Source organism: Aphelocoma coerulescens, chromosome 22 (genome assembly GCF_041296385.1).
Source record: "Aphelocoma coerulescens isolate FSJ_1873_10779 chromosome 22, UR_Acoe_1.0, whole genome shotgun sequence".
Lineage (NCBI taxonomy): Eukaryota > Metazoa > Chordata > Aves > Passeriformes > Corvidae > Aphelocoma > Aphelocoma coerulescens.
In genome coordinates this window covers 140,861-158,114 of record NC_091035.1, presented here as the reverse complement: position 1 = coordinate 158,114, position 17,254 = coordinate 140,861, and the positions used below count along the sequence as shown (strand labels likewise).

Below are 17,254 nucleotides of genomic sequence, written 5' to 3'. Positions count from 1 at the left end.
GGGGGCACAATAAGTAAGTATTTCAGCTGGTGGGGGGGTCCGTGGCTCTGACCCAGGAAGAGGTGACTGGTCCGGAGAGATGGTCCCGGAAGGGATCGCCTTCCCGAGGCCCAGTGTCTTCCTCTCAGCTGCTGGCAAAGGAGGGCCCTTGCAGAGGCTATCAGCTCTTTAGTGATTGTCAGCTCGTGATTCCAGCTCAGCTCTGCAGGGCATCCTCCAGGCCAAACCAGACCAGAGAGAGACGAGAGGCCCGTGTGGCTGGTTCCGCACAGAGGTAGCTTTATTGTTGGTTCCCTCCGGCGAAGGGGAAATCCAGGGACGAGCTCTCTCTCTCACAGAGCTAGGTGGCTTTCTTTTATAGGGATACAGGGGATCAGCGGGGGACCAATGGGTTACAGAGGGTCTGGGACAGACCAATGGGTTACAGAGGGTCTGGGACGGACCAATGGGTTACAGAGGGCCTGGGACGGACCAATGGGTTACAGAAAGATCTGCATAGTGTCTCTCAAAGGATTGTGGGTCCACTTTTCCTCGCCATGACCCAAGAAGCGGCTGCCCCTTTCAGGGAGTCCTGCTGGGCGATTGCAAAATCTCTTGTCTCAGCAGAGATCCCTCCAGGGCGAGGGCTGGGCATATCCCACAGGGCAGTGTTTCCTTGCCTCCTCCCCCCAGACTATCTTTCTGTTAATGGCCCATCATTGTCCTGCTGCATAACTCAGAGATAACTCCCTCCAGACTATCTTCTGTTAACGAGCCTAATCAACACTTGGCCTCATGACTCATTACCCCATTGTGAGATGCTCCACCCAGAGGGAGGAACCAAGCATCCCATCGTGGATATAACTGGGACTCTAAGCACCAAAGGGGGGCTCCACTGGATTTCCAGAGGACAGGAGCTACACAGCCACCGCTGAGGAAGAGCAGACCCCTTCTACTACAGGATCACCACTTCAGAGGATTGCAGCCACCGTTCCACCAGACTGCTACCACTACCCTGCCTAACAGGGACTCAGGTTGTATCTTGACTCTGTCAGTATTTTCTTTTACTTTCTTTTCCTTTTCTTTAATTTCCATTAAATTGTTATTCTGACTTGGTGCCTCTCACTGGTTTGTTTTCAAACTAGCACACCACCCCAGCAGACAGTAGCTTGGCAAGAGCTGGCTGTTTTTTCCTTGGAATCTCCCTTTAGCCAACTTCAGCTGCTCAAAAACAATCAGTATATCTATATCAGAAACACATCTGAGCTCTAGACTGGGAAAGGAAAACACTCTCAAGTGTAAGCCTTGAGGCTAAAACAGGAGAGTGGCCACACACTCTCCTTCCACTTACTGAATCGGTGGGAGAGGCACCCAGGGTGACACCCAACATTATCCCCAACCCTTTCTTTTTCAGGGCATCAACCTCCCAAAACGCTTTCGCTGATAAAAGACTTTGGACTCTGTTTTCAGCAGGATGGTACTGGCTCACCCAGTCAAGCCTTTTAAACTCTGCTGTTTCCTGGAGGCAAGGACCCAGGTGGCCAGAGCTGCCACTTACTTACGATCTGCAGCTGATGGGATCCTTGGGATGCGCCTAGCCTGCATACCACTTGCCTTCGGTAGCTCTGGTTTAAGCTCATCTCTCCTACTTCTCAAATCATCCTCAAGTACAGGAGTTTTGGAGTTGTGTATGCTGCAAGACTGGTTTGGGTGGCCTGTCCCTTGGGATGCTGCTGTGTGTCCAGGAGGCACCACCTTCCTTTCCTTCCTGTCCATCCCCTCTTTAACCATGGGCCTTGGCAAAGTGACACCTGGGTTCAGGCTGGATTTCAGGTTTGTGGTCCCCTCGGGCTTGCCCAAGGTGGGAGGCTTGGTGGGAAATCTTCTCACTGGGGGAGGTTGGCTGTGGTGCTTGAGACTTCCCCCTGGAGCTGTGCCAGGTGGCTTTCCTACAGGTTGCCTCACTGTAGTAGTTTTTCCCTGTTTTTTCCCTGGGTTTTTATGTAGCAAATTATCAGAAGCAGGAAGGAACCGAGAGGGCTGCAACGGCCGAGTTCTGGTACTTGTATTTTGAGATCCACTCTTTGACTCTGGCAGGGTTTTCCTGAATTTATCCAGAACTGGCTCTTCCTTAGCCTGGCAGTTACTAATTCTGTCTTTTGGACCTAGAACAGGCCTTGACGTTACGGCTGAGCTTTGCCTGTGGGCCAAGACTCTCTTCTTCCCGAGACCGTTTCCATCAGATTGTAAAGTTCTGATCAGCACCGGGGGTGTGGAGGCTCGTGGGCCGAGGTTTTCCTTGTGGCAGACTAGCCTGTCCTGCAGCCCCTCATTCAGGGAGTGAGGTGCTCCAGGAGGGGGGTGGTCACTTCCCACCTGAGGTGCTGCTGCAGTGACAGTATCCTGTGCAGACTTCTGGTTCCTTTCTGGATTTAGGTGACCTGAGCTTGAAGGTGGGAGCCTGTCTCTGGTCTGTGCAGAAGCAGGAAGCCTCACATTGTTCCCCGGCTGCACTGGACACACCCCTGCTGCTCTCTGGGATGTATTTGAAGGCTTCTGCTGAGCAGTGTGGCCAGAGTGCTGCGTGGATTTCGCTCCAAGCTTGCCATCCCCTTGAGCACCCTCCATCACGTTCCCAAGAACATCCTCCTGGTTCCTCTCAATCTGGAAAGACAAAGCAGCCCTCAGCTCCAAGGAGACCGCAGCTTGGTCAGACCCTGACAGCTGGCCCAGGGGACAGTCATGACAAAGCAGCTGTCAACAGAACAGTAACACAACACCCACCAGGACATGGGCAAAGGACCAGTCTTCCAAACTGAAACTCCTAACTAAGCTAAACTCCTTTGAAAAATAATTAGTTGACTCACTGCCAGCTACTTAGCCGTCTGTTGTATGCCCCCATTTGGAGTCAGGAACTCACAACCCTGACTTGGGGATGTGGTTTTCAAAGCAAGTTACAGATCTGAATTGCAGCCAGGATGAAAAATTATTATGACTAGAGTACATTCTCTTGTGACCCTGTAAGTAGCAATCCTGAGTGAGACCCTTTGAGCTCTCTTGGACTGCTGTGGGCTGTGACCAGCATCTCCCTCTGAGCAGGACATCTCAGAGCCAGCAAACTCTCACGTTTGCTGTACTTGGAGGAACAGCAAATGATGTCAACAGAGCCTGGGCTAATGCCCCCTCTCCCCAAGGCTCAACCCTTCGCCTGTTGATAAGATACAAAGGCATCAACATGAGTCCTTCACTGAATTTGGGGGTGTAGGTGACTAGGGACAGGCGTTCGGAAGATATCGCGTTGTACGGGACAGGTAAAACCCCTCCCCTCTACAGGTGATAGGTGAGCAGAAGGAAGTGACGTGGCAAACCCAGGTTATTTAACCCTATGTAATCCACGAATAAACGCCATTTTGCCGTCCACCACATTGGTGTCTGTGAGCTGATGGTCCGAACGACCTGAGGTGGTCGTCGTGCCGTTCCTGAACCAGGTCGCTACGCCTCCGAGAGGCAACAGAGGGGAAGTTTTTTCACAGGTATCTACCTTGTACAAACTCTTTAGGTCTATATGTGTGTAAGTATGCTACAGCAAATGTTCCATGAATGTGGCTTTCCTTGGTTAAGTACTTTAGATTTTTAAGTCAGGCCTGTAAGCAAGTTACTGTTGTGCTGCAGTAAATTCTGTATGAATCCTTTGTTAAATTGTTTAATTTAACCTATTCAATAAATACTGTTAAGTGCTGTTAAAACCTTCAGGCCTAAACTGTTGGTCAAGTCCAGTGCTCAGATTAACAAGACTGTCCGCTCTGAATCTTGTGACTCAATGGACCTTCCTTATTCCTTTTTATCCTCACCCTTCCCTTCCCCTGCCTCACTCCCCCAGCCTCCACGTAGGTAATTTTTGAGTGGGTTTTGGTTTGAGATTGATTGATCTTAGATTTTAGCTTGCTTTTTCTCTATGTGCTTTAACCATCCAGTTAGTAGAGTGAACCTTGACAATGAACTTTGTCGTGCTTTCACTTTTATATTAAACCTGCTTTTGCTGATACCTTTGCCAATGATTCTTTAAGCAACCATGAAACACTCATTCGTGACAGGGGACCCTGTTCTGCCCAGACTCACTTAAAGCATGAGAGACCCAAAAGCTTCCTACTTACATGCTTGAGTTTAGAAACTGGCTCTAAGGGTGGATTCAGGTGATTAGTCCAGTTCTTTAAAAAGTGTCTGTAAAAGTCAAACAAATTATCAGGTTATTTATCAGCCGTAAGAAAAGCAGAAAGAGTTAAATATCTAACCCACTGCTGGTTGTCTCAGACACAGGAGCTTAGGAGTAGTTTTCAGAAATCAAAAACCTGACAAGGAATACTACCCCATACTATTAATTCTTTTGTGTGGCAACAGAAAAGCAACACAAACCATTAACATCCAAGGTTGTCACAAAGCTTCCATGGACAACAAAGCTAACCAAAATGATTCCTGCAGGCAACTGTCTGGCAGGTAGGTGGTTTGGAGGCTCCCAAATTGCCCTGTGTGTCACAGACAGATGGGGTCATGCTGCTGCCACGCTGCAGGTCATAGTGGTGCCTCAGAGAGTCCTGACCGGGGTTCACTGCAGTGTAGCTGATCCACAAGCCTTGCAGCTGTCCAGGCACTGGCAGCTAAGCAGGAAGGTGGGACAGCAGGCCACTGTCAGCTCCCACAGTCCTGTCCTCTCCTCCTCACAGAACTGGAGCCCTCTGACAGCAGCCAGCTGGGGAGTTCTCCCATCCCTCTGCTCCAGGGTAGCAGCTCAGCCCTCTGGGAAGATTAATGCCTGTACAAGTATTTTTCCATGAGAAAGAGCCTAGAGAGTGAGGGGATCATCTTCTGTTCTGCCCAAGTGCCGCCCTATGCCAAAAAGAAAGGTCGTGAATCTTCTCTCATTTCTATTACATTAGTGGTGTTTCCCAGAGCCTGGTGACAGGAACTGGTTTGCTCTTTGATCCTGCTTCTTCTCTTCCTATTTTCCTGCCAGATGCTCTGAAAACACCCCTTCCTGATATGAACATATTCCAAAGGCCACTGGAAGCTGCCATTAAAAACCAGTGGTGAGACTCCAATCACCCTTTACTTGAGACCTCGTTCTGAATCTGAGTTTTTAGCAGCAAGGCTTGTTCTGCCAGAGCCAGGAGCTGAGATGAGAAAGTTTCACAGAGACTCATAAAATAAGCAGAAGAGACACCATCAGCCACTGGGAAATGCCAGCACTCAAACCATCCCTCTGCTCCTGCTGCCAGTAACTATAGACCAGTGCCAGGGTGCTGTGGGGGCAGAGCCCAGACAGCGAGGCCCTGGCAGGAGCTGGTTCTTTGTACACAGGCCAGAGAAGGTAGACACTGGCCAGTGGGGAGAGCCAGCTATACCTCAGACCTTTACATATCATCTCATCCAAGCCCAACATCCTCCTAACTTACTTTGCACTTGGGCACTTCAGCCTTTCCTTGGCTGCTTGGCAGTTCTGCGGCCGGCTCCTCCGTTGCTCTGCAGAGAGATGACAGGAAATGCAGTGCACACAGCACGGTCTCAGTTCTCAAAGAACAAATATCTGTGACAATGGATTTCTCTTAGTCTCAAACACTACACTGCACATCTCTCAACCTCCCTGCCTGGGGAACCTGGCAATGCTGCTCCCAGAAATTCCCATGCACGTGATACTGCCCAGAAGCTCACTGGCACTTAAGCTTCCCGACCCTCACAGAGTGATGTCACTCAACACCCCAGCTGTGCAGGGCTCAGTTTGCAGAAGGAAAGGGGAGATGCTGCCCATGATTCCGTTTCCGCTGTATATCCCGCAGGCCTGCACCCACTAGCAGCCAAGCCCTCTTCTAACACAAGTAAGAGGGAAAAGCAAGGAGCGTCTCAAAAGGAGGAGAAAGGATACTTCCGACACTCCCAGTTTGACTGCGGCACCAGGGTGTTGGAATTGAAAAAAGTCCATGGACTCCAGCGGGGGAAGAAACTGCAGTCCAAAACCAATGTGGTTGATAAGAGCAAGCTCCGTTTCTTAGCAATCCAGAGGCACTTATATAGTATACCAGCTTGTTAAATCTTAAGTGCCTTAAAACTTATCAAAGTGCATTTCTACTTCTACGTACTACATATTCTACATAATTGGACTTACATTGGCAAACTTCTACAGTTATGTTATGATTAAAAGAATTCAAAGTTCACCCGCCCTTCTCTCCCGGTTAGCACATCTTATCAGCACAGCTGCATCGCTTCAAACTCCCTTCTTTGTTTCTCAGGCTTGGTTCTCACACAAGAATTTTCTCCTGCAGAGTTTTTCTCACACAGGCCCTAACCCTAACCCTAACCCTAACTCTAACCCTAACCCTAACCCTGATCCTTTAATAATTCCTAACACCAGGGCACCGCACAGCCAGCGTCCAGCATCACCCCATCCCGAGGGCCCCCGTCCCTAACACTCTCCCAGTCTCACCCGATCACCCACATCTCGCCCTGGGCTTTAGGGATATGTCAAGCCCCCTCTGCTCTCCAAGGCTTCCACTGAGCCCCAAGAGCAGCACGACCCCCCCAACACGCCCCCAATCCTTCCACACTGCCCCCACAGAGCCCCTCGATCGCCTGCACCCCTCAGCACCGGTACCCCTCAGAGCCAGCTCCGGGAGTCCCGCCCGCTCCATCACAGGCGCCGCCGCCGCAGAACAACCACCCGCAGCTCCGGCAACCGTCACGCCGCATTCGTTTGCCACCGCCTTCTTCAAACCGACCGATGCAGAGAGCCAAGCGGCGGCGGCGGCTCTACCATTGGTCGGAGGGATGGGGGCGGTGACAACGCGTCCCCACCGGCGGCCTCAGCCACAGGGGAGGGCCGGGGAGGGGGTGGGTCCCTGCACTGACGGGCCGTGCCACGCCGTGCCGAGACGTGTCGGGACAGACTGTGCCAGGCCGCAACGCTCCACAGCTCGGTGTGCGATGCCGTGCCGCGTCTGGCCTCTCAATTTCATGCCGTGCCATGCTATGCAATGCCACATAATGCCATAGCACGCCATGCAATGCCATGCAATACCACGCAGTGCCACACCACACCATGCTGTGCTGCACCATGCTGTGCCACAGAAGGCATGCTGTGGTGTGAAATTGCATGACATGGTGCACCACATCATACTATGTGCTATCATGCCACACCCTGTAATGCCACGCCACGCCACTCATTGTCCTGCCGTGCTGTGGTCCAGCATGCCATGTGCTGGCAGCAGCTGGCTCAGAGGTGACAGCTCCAGGTGGCTGCCAGGGCTGCCGGGGATCCACCAAGGGATGCCCACCCCAGTCACCTCCCAGCTGTGGTGTGGGCATGACAGCATCACCCCATCCCGAGGGCCTGGAGACAGGGTGGTGGAGGGTCCTGCGTGGGTCTGACCAAGTCAGGATGGTTCCCGGGCTGTGGGGTGGCCACCCACTCCCTGGGTTTTCACCCAAAAAGCAGCCAAAGCAGAAGGATTTTCCCATCCACAACCCTATCCCACATGAGCAATGAGCTGAGCAATGCTGTCCTAGAAAACCTTTTATTTCCACCTCCATCCACATACAAGTTAAAAGCAATCATAAATAAGGGGGCACAATAAGTAAGTATTTCAGCTGGTGGGGGGGTCCGTGGCTCTGACCCAGGAAGAGGTGACTGGTCCGGAGAGATGGTCCCGGAAGGGATCGCCTTCCCGAGGCCCAGTGTCTTCCTCTCAGCTGCTGGCAAAGGAGGGCCCTTGCAGAGGCTATCAGCTCTTTAGTGATTGTCAGCTCGTGATTCCAGCTCAGCTCTGCAGGGCATCCTCCAGGCCAAACCAGACCAGAGAGAGACGAGAGGCCCGTGTGGCTGGTTCCGCACAGAGGTAGCTTTATTGTTGGTTCCCTCCGGCGAAGGGGAAATCCAGGGACGAGCTCTCTCTCTCACAGAGCTAGGTGGCTTTCTTTTATAGGGATACAGGGGATCAGCGGGGGACCAATGGGTTACAGAGGGTCTGGGACAGACCAATGGGTTACAGAGGGTCTGGGACGGACCAATGGGTTACAGAGGGCCTGGGACGGACCAATGGGTTACAGAAAGATCTGCATAGTGTCTCTCAAAGGATTGTGGGTCCACTTTTCCTCGCCATGACCCAAGAAGCGGCTGCCCCTTTCAGGGAGTCCTGCTGGGCGATTGCAAAATCTCTTGTCTCAGCAGAGATCCCTCCAGGGCGAGGGCTGGGCATATCCCACAGGGCAGTGTTTCCTTGCCTCCTCCCCCCAGACTATCTTTCTGTTAATGGCCCATCATTGTCCTGCTGCATAACTCAGAGATAACTCCCTCCAGACTATCTTCTGTTAACGAGCCTAATCAACACTTGGCCTCATGACTCATTACCCCATTGTGAGATGCTCCACCCAGAGGGAGGAACCAAGCATCCCATCGTGGATATAACTGGGACTCTAAGCACCAAAGGGGGGCTCCACTGGATTTCCAGAGGACAGGAGCTACACAGCCACCGCTGAGGAAGAGCAGACCCCTTCTACTACAGGATCACCACTTCAGAGGATTGCAGCCACCGTTCCACCAGACTGCTACCACTACCCTGCCTAACAGGGACTCAGGTTGTATCTTGACTCTGTCAGTATTTTCTTTTACTTTCTTTTCCTTTTCTTTAATTTCCATTAAATTGTTATTCTGACTTGGTGCCTCTCACTGGTTTGTTTTCAAACTAGCACACCACCCCAGCAGACAGTAGCTTGGCAAGAGCTGGCTGTTTTTTCCTTGGAATCTCCCTTTAGCCAACTTCAGCTGCTCAAAAACAATCAGTATATCTATATCAGAAACACATCTGAGCTCTAGACTGGGAAAGGAAAACACTCTCAAGTGTAAGCCTTGAGGCTAAAACAGGAGAGTGGCCACACACTCTCCTTCCACTTACTGAATCGGTGGGAGAGGCACCCAGGGTGACACCCAACATTATCCCCAACCCTTTCTTTTTCAGGGCATCAACCTCCCAAAACGCTTTCGCTGATAAAAGACTTTGGACTCTGTTTTCAGCAGGATGGTACTGGCTCACCCAGTCAAGCCTTTTAAACTCTGCTGTTTCCTGGAGGCAAGGACCCAGGTGGCCAGAGCTGCCACTTACTTACGATCTGCAGCTGATGGGATCCTTGGGATGCGCCTAGCCTGCATACCACTTGCCTTCGGTAGCTCTGGTTTAAGCTCATCTCTCCTACTTCTCAAATCATCCTCAAGTACAGGAGTTTTGGAGTTGTGTATGCTGCAAGACTGGTTTGGGTGGCCTGTCCCTTGGGATGCTGCTGTGTGTCCAGGAGGCACCACCTTCCTTTCCTTCCTGTCCATCCCCTCTTTAACCATGGGCCTTGGCAAAGTGACACCTGGGTTCAGGCTGGATTTCAGGTTTGTGGTCCCCTCGGGCTTGCCCAAGGTGGGAGGCTTGGTGGGAAATCTTCTCACTGGGGGAGGTTGGCTGTGGTGCTTGAGACTTCCCCCTGGAGCTGTGCCAGGTGGCTTTCCTACAGGTTGCCTCACTGTAGTAGTTTTTCCCTGTTTTTTCCCTGGGTTTTTATGTAGCAAATTATCAGAAGCAGGAAGGAACCGAGAGGGCTGCAACGGCCGAGTTCTGGTACTTGTATTTTGAGATCCACTCTTTGACTCTGGCAGGGTTTTCCTGAATTTATCCAGAACTGGCTCTTCCTTAGCCTGGCAGTTACTAATTCTGTCTTTTGGACCTAGAACAGGCCTTGACGTTACGGCTGAGCTTTGCCTGTGGGCCAAGACTCTCTTCTTCCCGAGACCGTTTCCATCAGATTGTAAAGTTCTGATCAGCACCGGGGGTGTGGAGGCTCGTGGGCCGAGGTTTTCCTTGTGGCAGACTAGCCTGTCCTGCAGCCCCTCATTCAGGGAGTGAGGTGCTCCAGGAGGGGGGTGGTCACTTCCCACCTGAGGTGCTGCTGCAGTGACAGTATCCTGTGCAGACTTCTGGTTCCTTTCTGGATTTAGGTGACCTGAGCTTGAAGGTGGGAGCCTGTCTCTGGTCTGTGCAGAAGCAGGAAGCCTCACATTGTTCCCCGGCTGCACTGGACACACCCCTGCTGCTCTCTGGGATGTATTTGAAGGCTTCTGCTGAGCAGTGTGGCCAGAGTGCTGCGTGGATTTCGCTCCAAGCTTGCCATCCCCTTGAGCACCCTCCATCACGTTCCCAAGAACATCCTCCTGGTTCCTCTCAATCTGGAAAGACAAAGCAGCCCTCAGCTCCAAGGAGACCGCAGCTTGGTCAGACCCTCACAGCTGGCCCAGGGGACAGTCATGACAAAGCAGCTGTCAACAGAACAGTAACACAACACCCACCAGGACATGGGCAAAGGACCAGTCTTCCAAACTGAAACTCCTAACTAAGCTAAACTCCTTTGAAAAATAATTAGTTGACTCACTGCCAGCTACTTAGCCGTCTGTTGTATGCCCCCATTTGGAGTCAGGAACTCACAACCCTGACTTGGGGATGTGGTTTTCAAAGCAAGTTACAGATCTGAATTGCAGCCAGGATGAAAAATTATTATGACTAGAGTACATTCTCTTGTGACCCTGTAAGTAGCAATCCTGAGTGAGACCCTTTGAGCTCTCTTGGACTGCTGTGGGCTGTGACCAGCATCTCCCTCTGAGCAGGACATCTCAGAGCCAGCAAACTCTCACGTTTGCTGTACTTGGAGGAACAGCAAATGATGTCAACAGAGCCTGGGCTAATGCCCCCTCTCCCCAAGGCTCAACCCTTCGCCTGTTGATAAGATACAAAGGCATCAACATGAGTCCTTCACTGAATTTGGGGGTGTAGGTGACTAGGGACAGGCGTTCGGAAGATATCGCGTTGTACGGGACAGGTAAAACCCCTCCCCTCTACAGGTGATAGGTGAGCAGAAGGAAGTGACGTGGCAAACCCAGGTTATTTAACCCTATGTAATCCACGAATAAACGCCATTTTGCCGTCCACCACATTGGTGTCTGTGAGCTGATGGTCCGAACGACCTGAGGTGGTCGTCGTGCCGTTCCTGAACCAGGTCGCTACGCCTCCGAGAGGCAACAGAGGGGAAGTTTTTTCACAGGTATCTACCTTGTACAAACTCTTTAGGTCTATATGTGTGTAAGTATGCTACAGCAAATGTTCCATGAATGTGGCTTTCCTTGGTTAAGTACTTTAGATTTTTAAGTCAGGCCTGTAAGCAAGTTACTGTTGTGCTGCAGTAAATTCTGTATGAATCCTTTGTTAAATTGTTTAATTTAACCTATTCAATAAATACTGTTAAGTGCTGTTAAAACCTTCAGGCCTAAACTGTTGGTCAAGTCCAGTGCTCAGATTAACAAGACTGTCCGCTCTGAATCTTGTGACTCAATGGACCTTCCTTATTCCTTTTTATCCTCACCCTTCCCTTCCCCTGCCTCACTCCCCCAGCCTCCACGTAGGTAATTTTTGAGTGGGTTTTGGTTTGAGATTGATTGATCTTAGATTTTAGCTTGCTTTTTCTCTATGTGCTTTAACCATCCAGTTAGTAGAGTGAACCTTGACAATGAACTTTGTCGTGCTTTCACTTTTATATTAAACCTGCTTTTGCTGATACCTTTGCCAATGATTCTTTAAGCAACCATGAAACACTCATTCGTGACAGGGGACCCTGTTCTGCCCAGACTCACTTAAAGCATGAGAGACCCAAAAGCTTCCTACTTACATGCTTGAGTTTAGAAACTGGCTCTAAGGGTGGATTCAGGTGATTAGTCCAGTTCTTTAAAAAGTGTCTGTAAAAGTCAAACAAATTATCAGGTTATTTATCAGCCGTAAGAAAAGCAGAAAGAGTTAAATATCTAACCCACTGCTGGTTGTCTCAGACACAGGAGCTTAGGAGTAGTTTTCAGAAATCAAAAACCTGACAAGGAATACTACCCCATACTATTAATTCTTTTGTGTGGCAACAGAAAAGCAACACAAACCATTAACATCCAAGGTTGTCACAAAGCTTCCATGGACAACAAAGCTAACCAAAATGATTCCTGCAGGCAACTGTCTGGCAGGTAGGTGGTTTGGAGGCTCCCAAATTGCCCTGTGTGTCACAGACAGATGGGGTCATGCTGCTGCCACGCTGCAGGTCATAGTGGTGCCTCAGAGAGTCCTGACCGGGGTTCACTGCAGTGTAGCTGATCCACAAGCCTTGCAGCTGTCCAGGCACTGGCAGCTAAGCAGGAAGGTGGGACAGCAGGCCACTGTCAGCTCCCACAGTCCTGTCCTCTCCTCCTCACAGAACTGGAGCCCTCTGACAGCAGCCAGCTGGGGAGTTCTCCCATCCCTCTGCTCCAGGGTAGCAGCTCAGCCCTCTGGGAAGATTAATGCCTGTACAAGTATTTTTCCATGAGAAAGAGCCTAGAGAGTGAGGGGATCATCTTCTGTTCTGCCCAAGTGCCGCCCTATGCCAAAAAGAAAGGTCGTGAATCTTCTCTCATTTCTATTACATTAGTGGTGTTTCCCAGAGCCTGGTGACAGGAACTGGTTTGCTCTTTGATCCTGCTTCTTCTCTTCCTATTTTCCTGCCAGATGCTCTGAAAACACCCCTTCCTGATATGAACATATTCCAAAGGCCACTGGAAGCTGCCATTAAAAACCAGTGGTGAGACTCCAATCACCCTTTACTTGAGACCTCGTTCTGAATCTGAGTTTTTAGCAGCAAGGCTTGTTCTGCCAGCGCCAGGAGCTGAGATGAGAAAGTTTCACAGAGACTCATAAAATAAGCAGAAGAGACACCATCAGCCACTGGGAAATGCCAGCACTCAAACCATCCCTCTGCTCCTGCTGCCAGTAACTATAGACCAGTGCCAGGGTGCTGTGGGGGCAGAGCCCAGACAGCGAGGCCCTGGCAGGAGCTGGTTCTTTGTACACAGGCCAGAGAAGGTAGACACTGGCCAGTGGGGAGAGCCAGCTATACCTCAGACCTTTACATATCATCTCATCCAAGCCCAACATCCTCCTAACTTACTTTGCACTTGGGCACTTCAGCCTTTCCTTGGCTGCTTGGCAGTTCTGCGGCCGGCTCCTCCGTTGCTCTGCAGAGAGATGACAGGAAATGCAGTGCACACAGCACGGTCTCAGTTCTCAAAGAACAAATATCTGTGACAATGGATTTCTCTTAGTCTCAAACACTACACTGCACATCTCTCAACCTCCCTGCCTGGGGAACCTGGCAATGCTGCTCCCAGAAATTCCCATGCACGTGATACTGCCCAGAAGCTCACTGGCACTTAAGCTTCCCGACCCTCACAGAGTGATGTCACTCAACACCCCAGCTGTGCAGGGCTCAGTTTGCAGAAGGAAAGGGGAGATGCTGCCCATGATTCCGTTTCCGCTGTATATCCCGCAGGCCTGCACCCACTAGCAGCCAAGCCCTCTTCTAACACAAGTAAGAGGGAAAAGCAAGGAGCGTCTCAAAAGGAGGAGAAAGGATACTTCCGACACTCCCAGTTTGACTGCGGCACCAGGGTGTTGGAATTGAAAAAAGTCCATGGACTCCAGCGGGGGAAGAAACTGCAGTCCAAAACCAATGTGGTTGATAAGAGCAAGCTCAGTTTCTTAGCAATCCAGAGGCACTTATATAGTATACCAGCTTGTTAAATCTTAAGTGCCTTAAAACTTATCAAAGTGCATTTCTACTTCTACGTACTACATATTCTACATAATTGGACTTACATTGGCAAACTTCTACAGTTATGTTATGATTAAAAGAATTCAAAGTTCACCCGCCCTTCTCTCCCGGTTAGCACATCTTATCAGCACAGCTGCATCGCTTCAAACTCCCTTCTTTGTTTCTCAGGCTTGGTTCTCACACAAGAATTTTCTCCTGCAGAGTTTTTCTCACACAGGCCCTAACCCTAACCCTAACCCTAACCCTAACTCTAACCCTAACCCTAACCCTGATCCTTTAATAATTCCTAACACCAGGGCACCGCACAGCCAGCGTCCAGCATCACCCCATCCCGAGGGCCCCCGTCCCTAACACTCTCCCAGTCTCACCCGATCACCCACATCTCGCCCTGGGCTTTAGGGACATGTCAAGCCCCCTCTGCTCTCCAAGGCTTCCACTGAGCCCCAAGAGCAGCACGACCCCCCCAACACGCCCCCAATCTTTCCACACTGCCTTCTCCCAAACCGCGTCCCTGGACCCGTTTTGTGGGCACCTCCCGCGGGTTCCCACACCCCTAACCACGCCGATCCCGCGGCCCCCACTCAGCCTCCCTCCCAGCAGCCCCCAGGCCACCCCTGACACCCTCCCCACAGGCCCGTCTTTGCGCGCCTCCAGTCCAGCACTCCCACAGAACTCGCGGCCTCCCCGCAGGGTACCCGCCCCAGAGGGCCCGCAGGTCGCAGCACCCCCGCATCGCAGGGCCTCAGAGCTCCATTCTCCCCCGCCCCCACAGCGCCCCTCGATCGCCCGCACCCCTCAGCACCGGTACCCCTCAGAGCCAGCTCCGGGAGTCCCGCCCGCTCCATCACAGGCGCCGCCGCCGCTGAACAACCACCCGCAGCTCCGGCAACCGCCACGCCGCATTCGTTTGCCACCGCCTTCTTCAAACCGACCGATGGAGAGAGCCAAGCGGCGGCGGCGGCTCTGCCATTGGTCGGAGGGGTCGGGGCGGTGACAACGCGTCCCCACCGGCGGCCTCAGCCACAGGGGAGGGCCGGGGAGGGGGTGGGTCCCTGCACTGACGGGCCGTGCCACGCCGTGCCGAGACGTGTCGGGACAGACTGTGCCAGGCCGCAACGCTCCACAGCTCGGTGTGCGATGCCGTGCCGCGTCTGGCCTCGCAATTTCATGCCGTGCCATGCTATGCAATGCCACATAATGCCATAGCACGCCATGCAATGCCATGCAATACCACGCAGTGCCACACCACACCATGCTGTGCTGCACCATGCTGTGCCACAGAAGGCATGGTGTGGTGTGAAATTGCATGACATGGTGCACCACATCATACTATGTGCTATCATGCCACACCCTGTAATGCCACGCCACGCCACTCATTGTCCTGCCGTGCTGTGGTCCAGCATGCCATGTGCTGGCAGCAGCTGGCTCAGAGGTGACAGCTCCAGGTGGCTGCCAGGGCTGCCGGGGATCCACCAAGGGATGCCCACCCCAGTCACCTCCCAGCTGTGGTGTGGGCATGACAGCATCACCCCATCCCGAGGGCCTGGAGACAGGGTGGTGGAGGGTCCTGCGTGGGTCTGACCAAGTCAGGATGGTTCCCGGGCTGTGGGGTGGCCACCCACTCCCTGGGTTTTCACCCAAAAAGCAGCCAAAGCAGAAGGATTTTCCCATCCACAACCCTATCCCACATGAGCAATGAGCTGAGCAATGCTGTCCTAGAAAACCTTTTATTTCCACCTCCATCCACATACAAGTTAAAAGCAATCATAAATAAGGGGGCACAATAAGTAAGTACAAAAGCAAGGGGCAGATACAATAAATAAATAAATACATACATACATACAGATTGGGGTGGCTCGAGCCCATGGGGCCCAGAGCTGCTATTTCACATGAAATAGATGGGGAGGGAGGTTGTGTCCCAGGGGGTTGTACTTAGTACATACAGCCTGAAAACCAGTGACTGCTGGTTGGGTTGATGCAGGGTGCTCAGCGCCCGCTCAGCTCATAGGTAGCAATGTTCACCTGGTCTGGAGTGTTCGTGATGCTGACAGGCTGGCGGGGCTGCAGGGATGTGCAAATGAACCAGCCAGGGAAGGCAGCCGACTCGAAGCGGGTGGTCCCCTCAGCTGGGCTGTCCAGGCGATAGAAGATGAAGCGGGTCAGCTCCACACTCTCAATATCCCTCCTGACGTCTGCTTCCTATAACCACGGAGGTGAAATGGGAGTTAAGGTGGAATAGAGCCCCCAGCCCCACAGAGGACACACTGGTGCGACCCCCTGCTCACCTCCAGCTGCAGCACGGGCTTGGTGCCACTCATCACACATGACATGTAGAGCTGGTAGCCCTTGATACCCAAAGCCACTGGCACCCTTCCAGACCCTGGGCTGCCCTGTGATGACCGGGGACGGTACAGAGCGATGTTAAGCTTCACTGCAGAGAGAAGGGACAGGTAAATAGGTGGTCCTGGGATTGTGGGTCAGCTCCTGGATGGTCCTGGGTTTGGGGAGAGGGACAGTGGGATGGGACCATATGCTCTCACCTTTCCGTCCAGCAGAAGGTCCCTGCAGGTGCAGCGCCACTAGCTGGGTGGGTGACTCCAGTACGAAGCATTTATGGTCAATGTCCAGGATGTCAAAGGACTGGGAGCGAGTGTAGCGGAAAACAGGTGCCCCAGTATAACTGCCCTTGATGCACTGGAAGGAGACGGGCTCTGTAGGGAGTGAGACAGTCAGGGGGACGCTGATGCTCCCAGGTCCAAGAGTATCCCCCAAGAGTATCCTTTGGATGGAGTGACACCCCTGACATCACCCTCATACCGAAGATATCATCCAAGAAGCTGCCAAGGTCACTATCGGCAAAGTCCTTGTGCGACGGCTGCTTTAGGAGCTTGGTCACAGCAACCACCAGGACGGCAGCCTGGCGAAAGGTCCTGGAAAGGTGTCCTTTTGTCACTGTCACCTGGATGCCCACCCCAGGCGATGTCACCTCCAAGTCCAGTTGGGGCTTTTGGGGAGGAAAGGGGATGCAGAGTGAGAGCCTGGCTTCCATACCACATGGACCCCACTGCTCCCACCACCCCAGTGTTACCTTCTGTGGGCAGAAGCAGTTGGGGCCGTACAACGTCTCCTCATGCAGGCTGAAAGGCAAAGGGAGATGGTGAAGCCAGGGTCAGGAATGCAGCAATCACATCCCCAAAGTCCTCTCTGGCACATCTATTCTTACCTGCTGCTCTCCAGTGTGTCCAAATCAGGGACGAATGCCATTGCCGTCACTGACTGCAGAGTCCTGGGCAGAGACTTCACAGCACCTGCAAACTGCTGAGGCGCTTGGCTGCCTGCTCCTGCCTGTCCCGCCTGCAGTGCTGCTTGGCTGGTCTCTGAGCCCGGCGTCAGTGTGGCTGGTTTTTAAGAGTCTCTAGAAGGAAGCGTTGTCAGAGTGGGATTTCCAGGTTTCGCAATGCCCAGTTTTGCCCAATTACTCTGTTGAACTGGAGGGCTGGAGGGGTTGGTTGCCCCCAAGCAGTGCAGTGGGGAGGCGGAGCATGGAGCAGAGCAGGGGGTGCTCCAGGGCCAG

General features: G+C 52.3%; 3 protein-coding genes and 1 long non-coding RNA gene across 5 annotated transcripts; all 4 read right to left on the bottom strand.

The window, feature by feature from the left end:
* Positions 1 to 1,019: 1,019 nt before the first annotated feature.
* Positions 1,020 to 3,216, bottom strand: LOC138121607 (uncharacterized). The gene is made up of 2 exons (XM_069035300.1): positions 3,106 to 3,216; positions 1,020 to 2,733 (listed from the first exon to the last, which is right to left on the bottom strand). Exons 1-2 carry the CDS (start codon positions 3,214 to 3,216, stop codon positions 1,534 to 1,536), a joined length of 1,311 nt encoding a protein of 436 aa, XP_068891401.1. The 3' UTR covers positions 1,020 to 1,533.
* Positions 3,217 to 4,059: 843 nt separating this feature from the next.
* LOC138121736 (uncharacterized) lies at positions 4,060 to 6,667 on the bottom strand. Of its 2 annotated transcripts, none has more exons than XR_011156237.1 (3): positions 6,623 to 6,667; positions 5,430 to 5,496; positions 4,060 to 4,200 (listed from the first exon to the last, which is right to left on the bottom strand). It is a non-coding gene; the product is annotated as an uncharacterized lncRNA (long non-coding RNA). The 2 variants fall into 2 exon arrangements; XR_011156238.1 differs by having other exon boundaries at positions 6,607 to 6,660.
* Positions 6,668 to 8,607: 1,940 nt separating this feature from the next.
* Positions 8,608 to 14,601, bottom strand: LOC138121734 (uncharacterized). Its single transcript, XM_069035525.1, has 4 exons — positions 14,489 to 14,601; positions 13,018 to 13,084; positions 11,722 to 11,788; positions 8,608 to 10,231 (listed from the first exon to the last, which is right to left on the bottom strand). The coding sequence occupies exons 1-4, from the start codon at positions 14,523 to 14,525 to the stop codon at positions 9,122 to 9,124; spliced, it is 1,281 nt and encodes a 426-aa protein (XP_068891626.1). The 5' UTR covers positions 14,526 to 14,601; the 3' UTR covers positions 8,608 to 9,121.
* Positions 14,602 to 15,419: 818 nt separating this feature from the next.
* Positions 15,420 to 17,254, bottom strand: IL1B (interleukin 1 beta). Its single transcript, XM_069035479.1, has 5 exons — positions 16,904 to 17,254; positions 16,498 to 16,817; positions 16,221 to 16,391; positions 15,966 to 16,111; positions 15,420 to 15,879 (listed from the first exon to the last, which is right to left on the bottom strand). Exons 1-5 carry the CDS (start codon positions 16,942 to 16,944, stop codon positions 15,667 to 15,669), a joined length of 891 nt encoding a protein of 296 aa, XP_068891580.1. The 5' UTR covers positions 16,945 to 17,254; the 3' UTR covers positions 15,420 to 15,666.

What these genes read in the sequence shown, in the direction of transcription:
- LOC138121734 (XM_069035525.1), bottom strand. Translation starts at nt 14,525, where the DNA reads ATGGAGCGGGCGGGACTCCCGGAGCTGGCTCTGAGGG. An exon ending in CTGAAGTGCCCAAGTGCAAA is followed by an intron (nt 11,789 to 13,017) that starts GTAAGTTAGGAG and finishes TGACTTTTACAG; the next exon opens with ACACTTTTTAAAGAACTGGA. An exon ending in CAGTTTCTAAACTCAAGCAT is followed by an intron (nt 10,232 to 11,721) that starts GTAAGTAGGAAG and finishes TTGTCTTTCCAG; the next exon opens with ATTGAGAGGAACCAGGAGGA.
- IL1B (XM_069035479.1), bottom strand. Translation starts at nt 16,944, where the DNA reads ATGGCATTCGTCCCTGATTTGGACACACTGGAGAGCAGCAG. An exon ending in CTTCTTGGATGATATCTTCG is followed by an intron (nt 16,392 to 16,497) that starts GTATGAGGGTGA and finishes CACTCCCTACAG; the next exon opens with AGCCCGTCTCCTTCCAGTGC. An exon ending in ACCTTCTGCTGGACGGAAAG is followed by an intron (nt 16,112 to 16,220) that starts GTGAGAGCATAT and finishes TTCTCTCTGCAG; the next exon opens with TGAAGCTTAACATCGCTCTG.
- LOC138121607 (XM_069035300.1), bottom strand. Translation starts at nt 3,216, where the DNA reads ATGTTGATGCCTTTGTATCTTATCAACAGGCGAAGGGTTGAGCCTTGG. An exon ending in TTCCTCCAAGTACAGCAAAC is followed by an intron (nt 2,734 to 3,105) that starts GTGAGAGTTTGC and finishes TTCTGTTGACAG; the next exon opens with CTGCTTTGTCATGACTGTCC.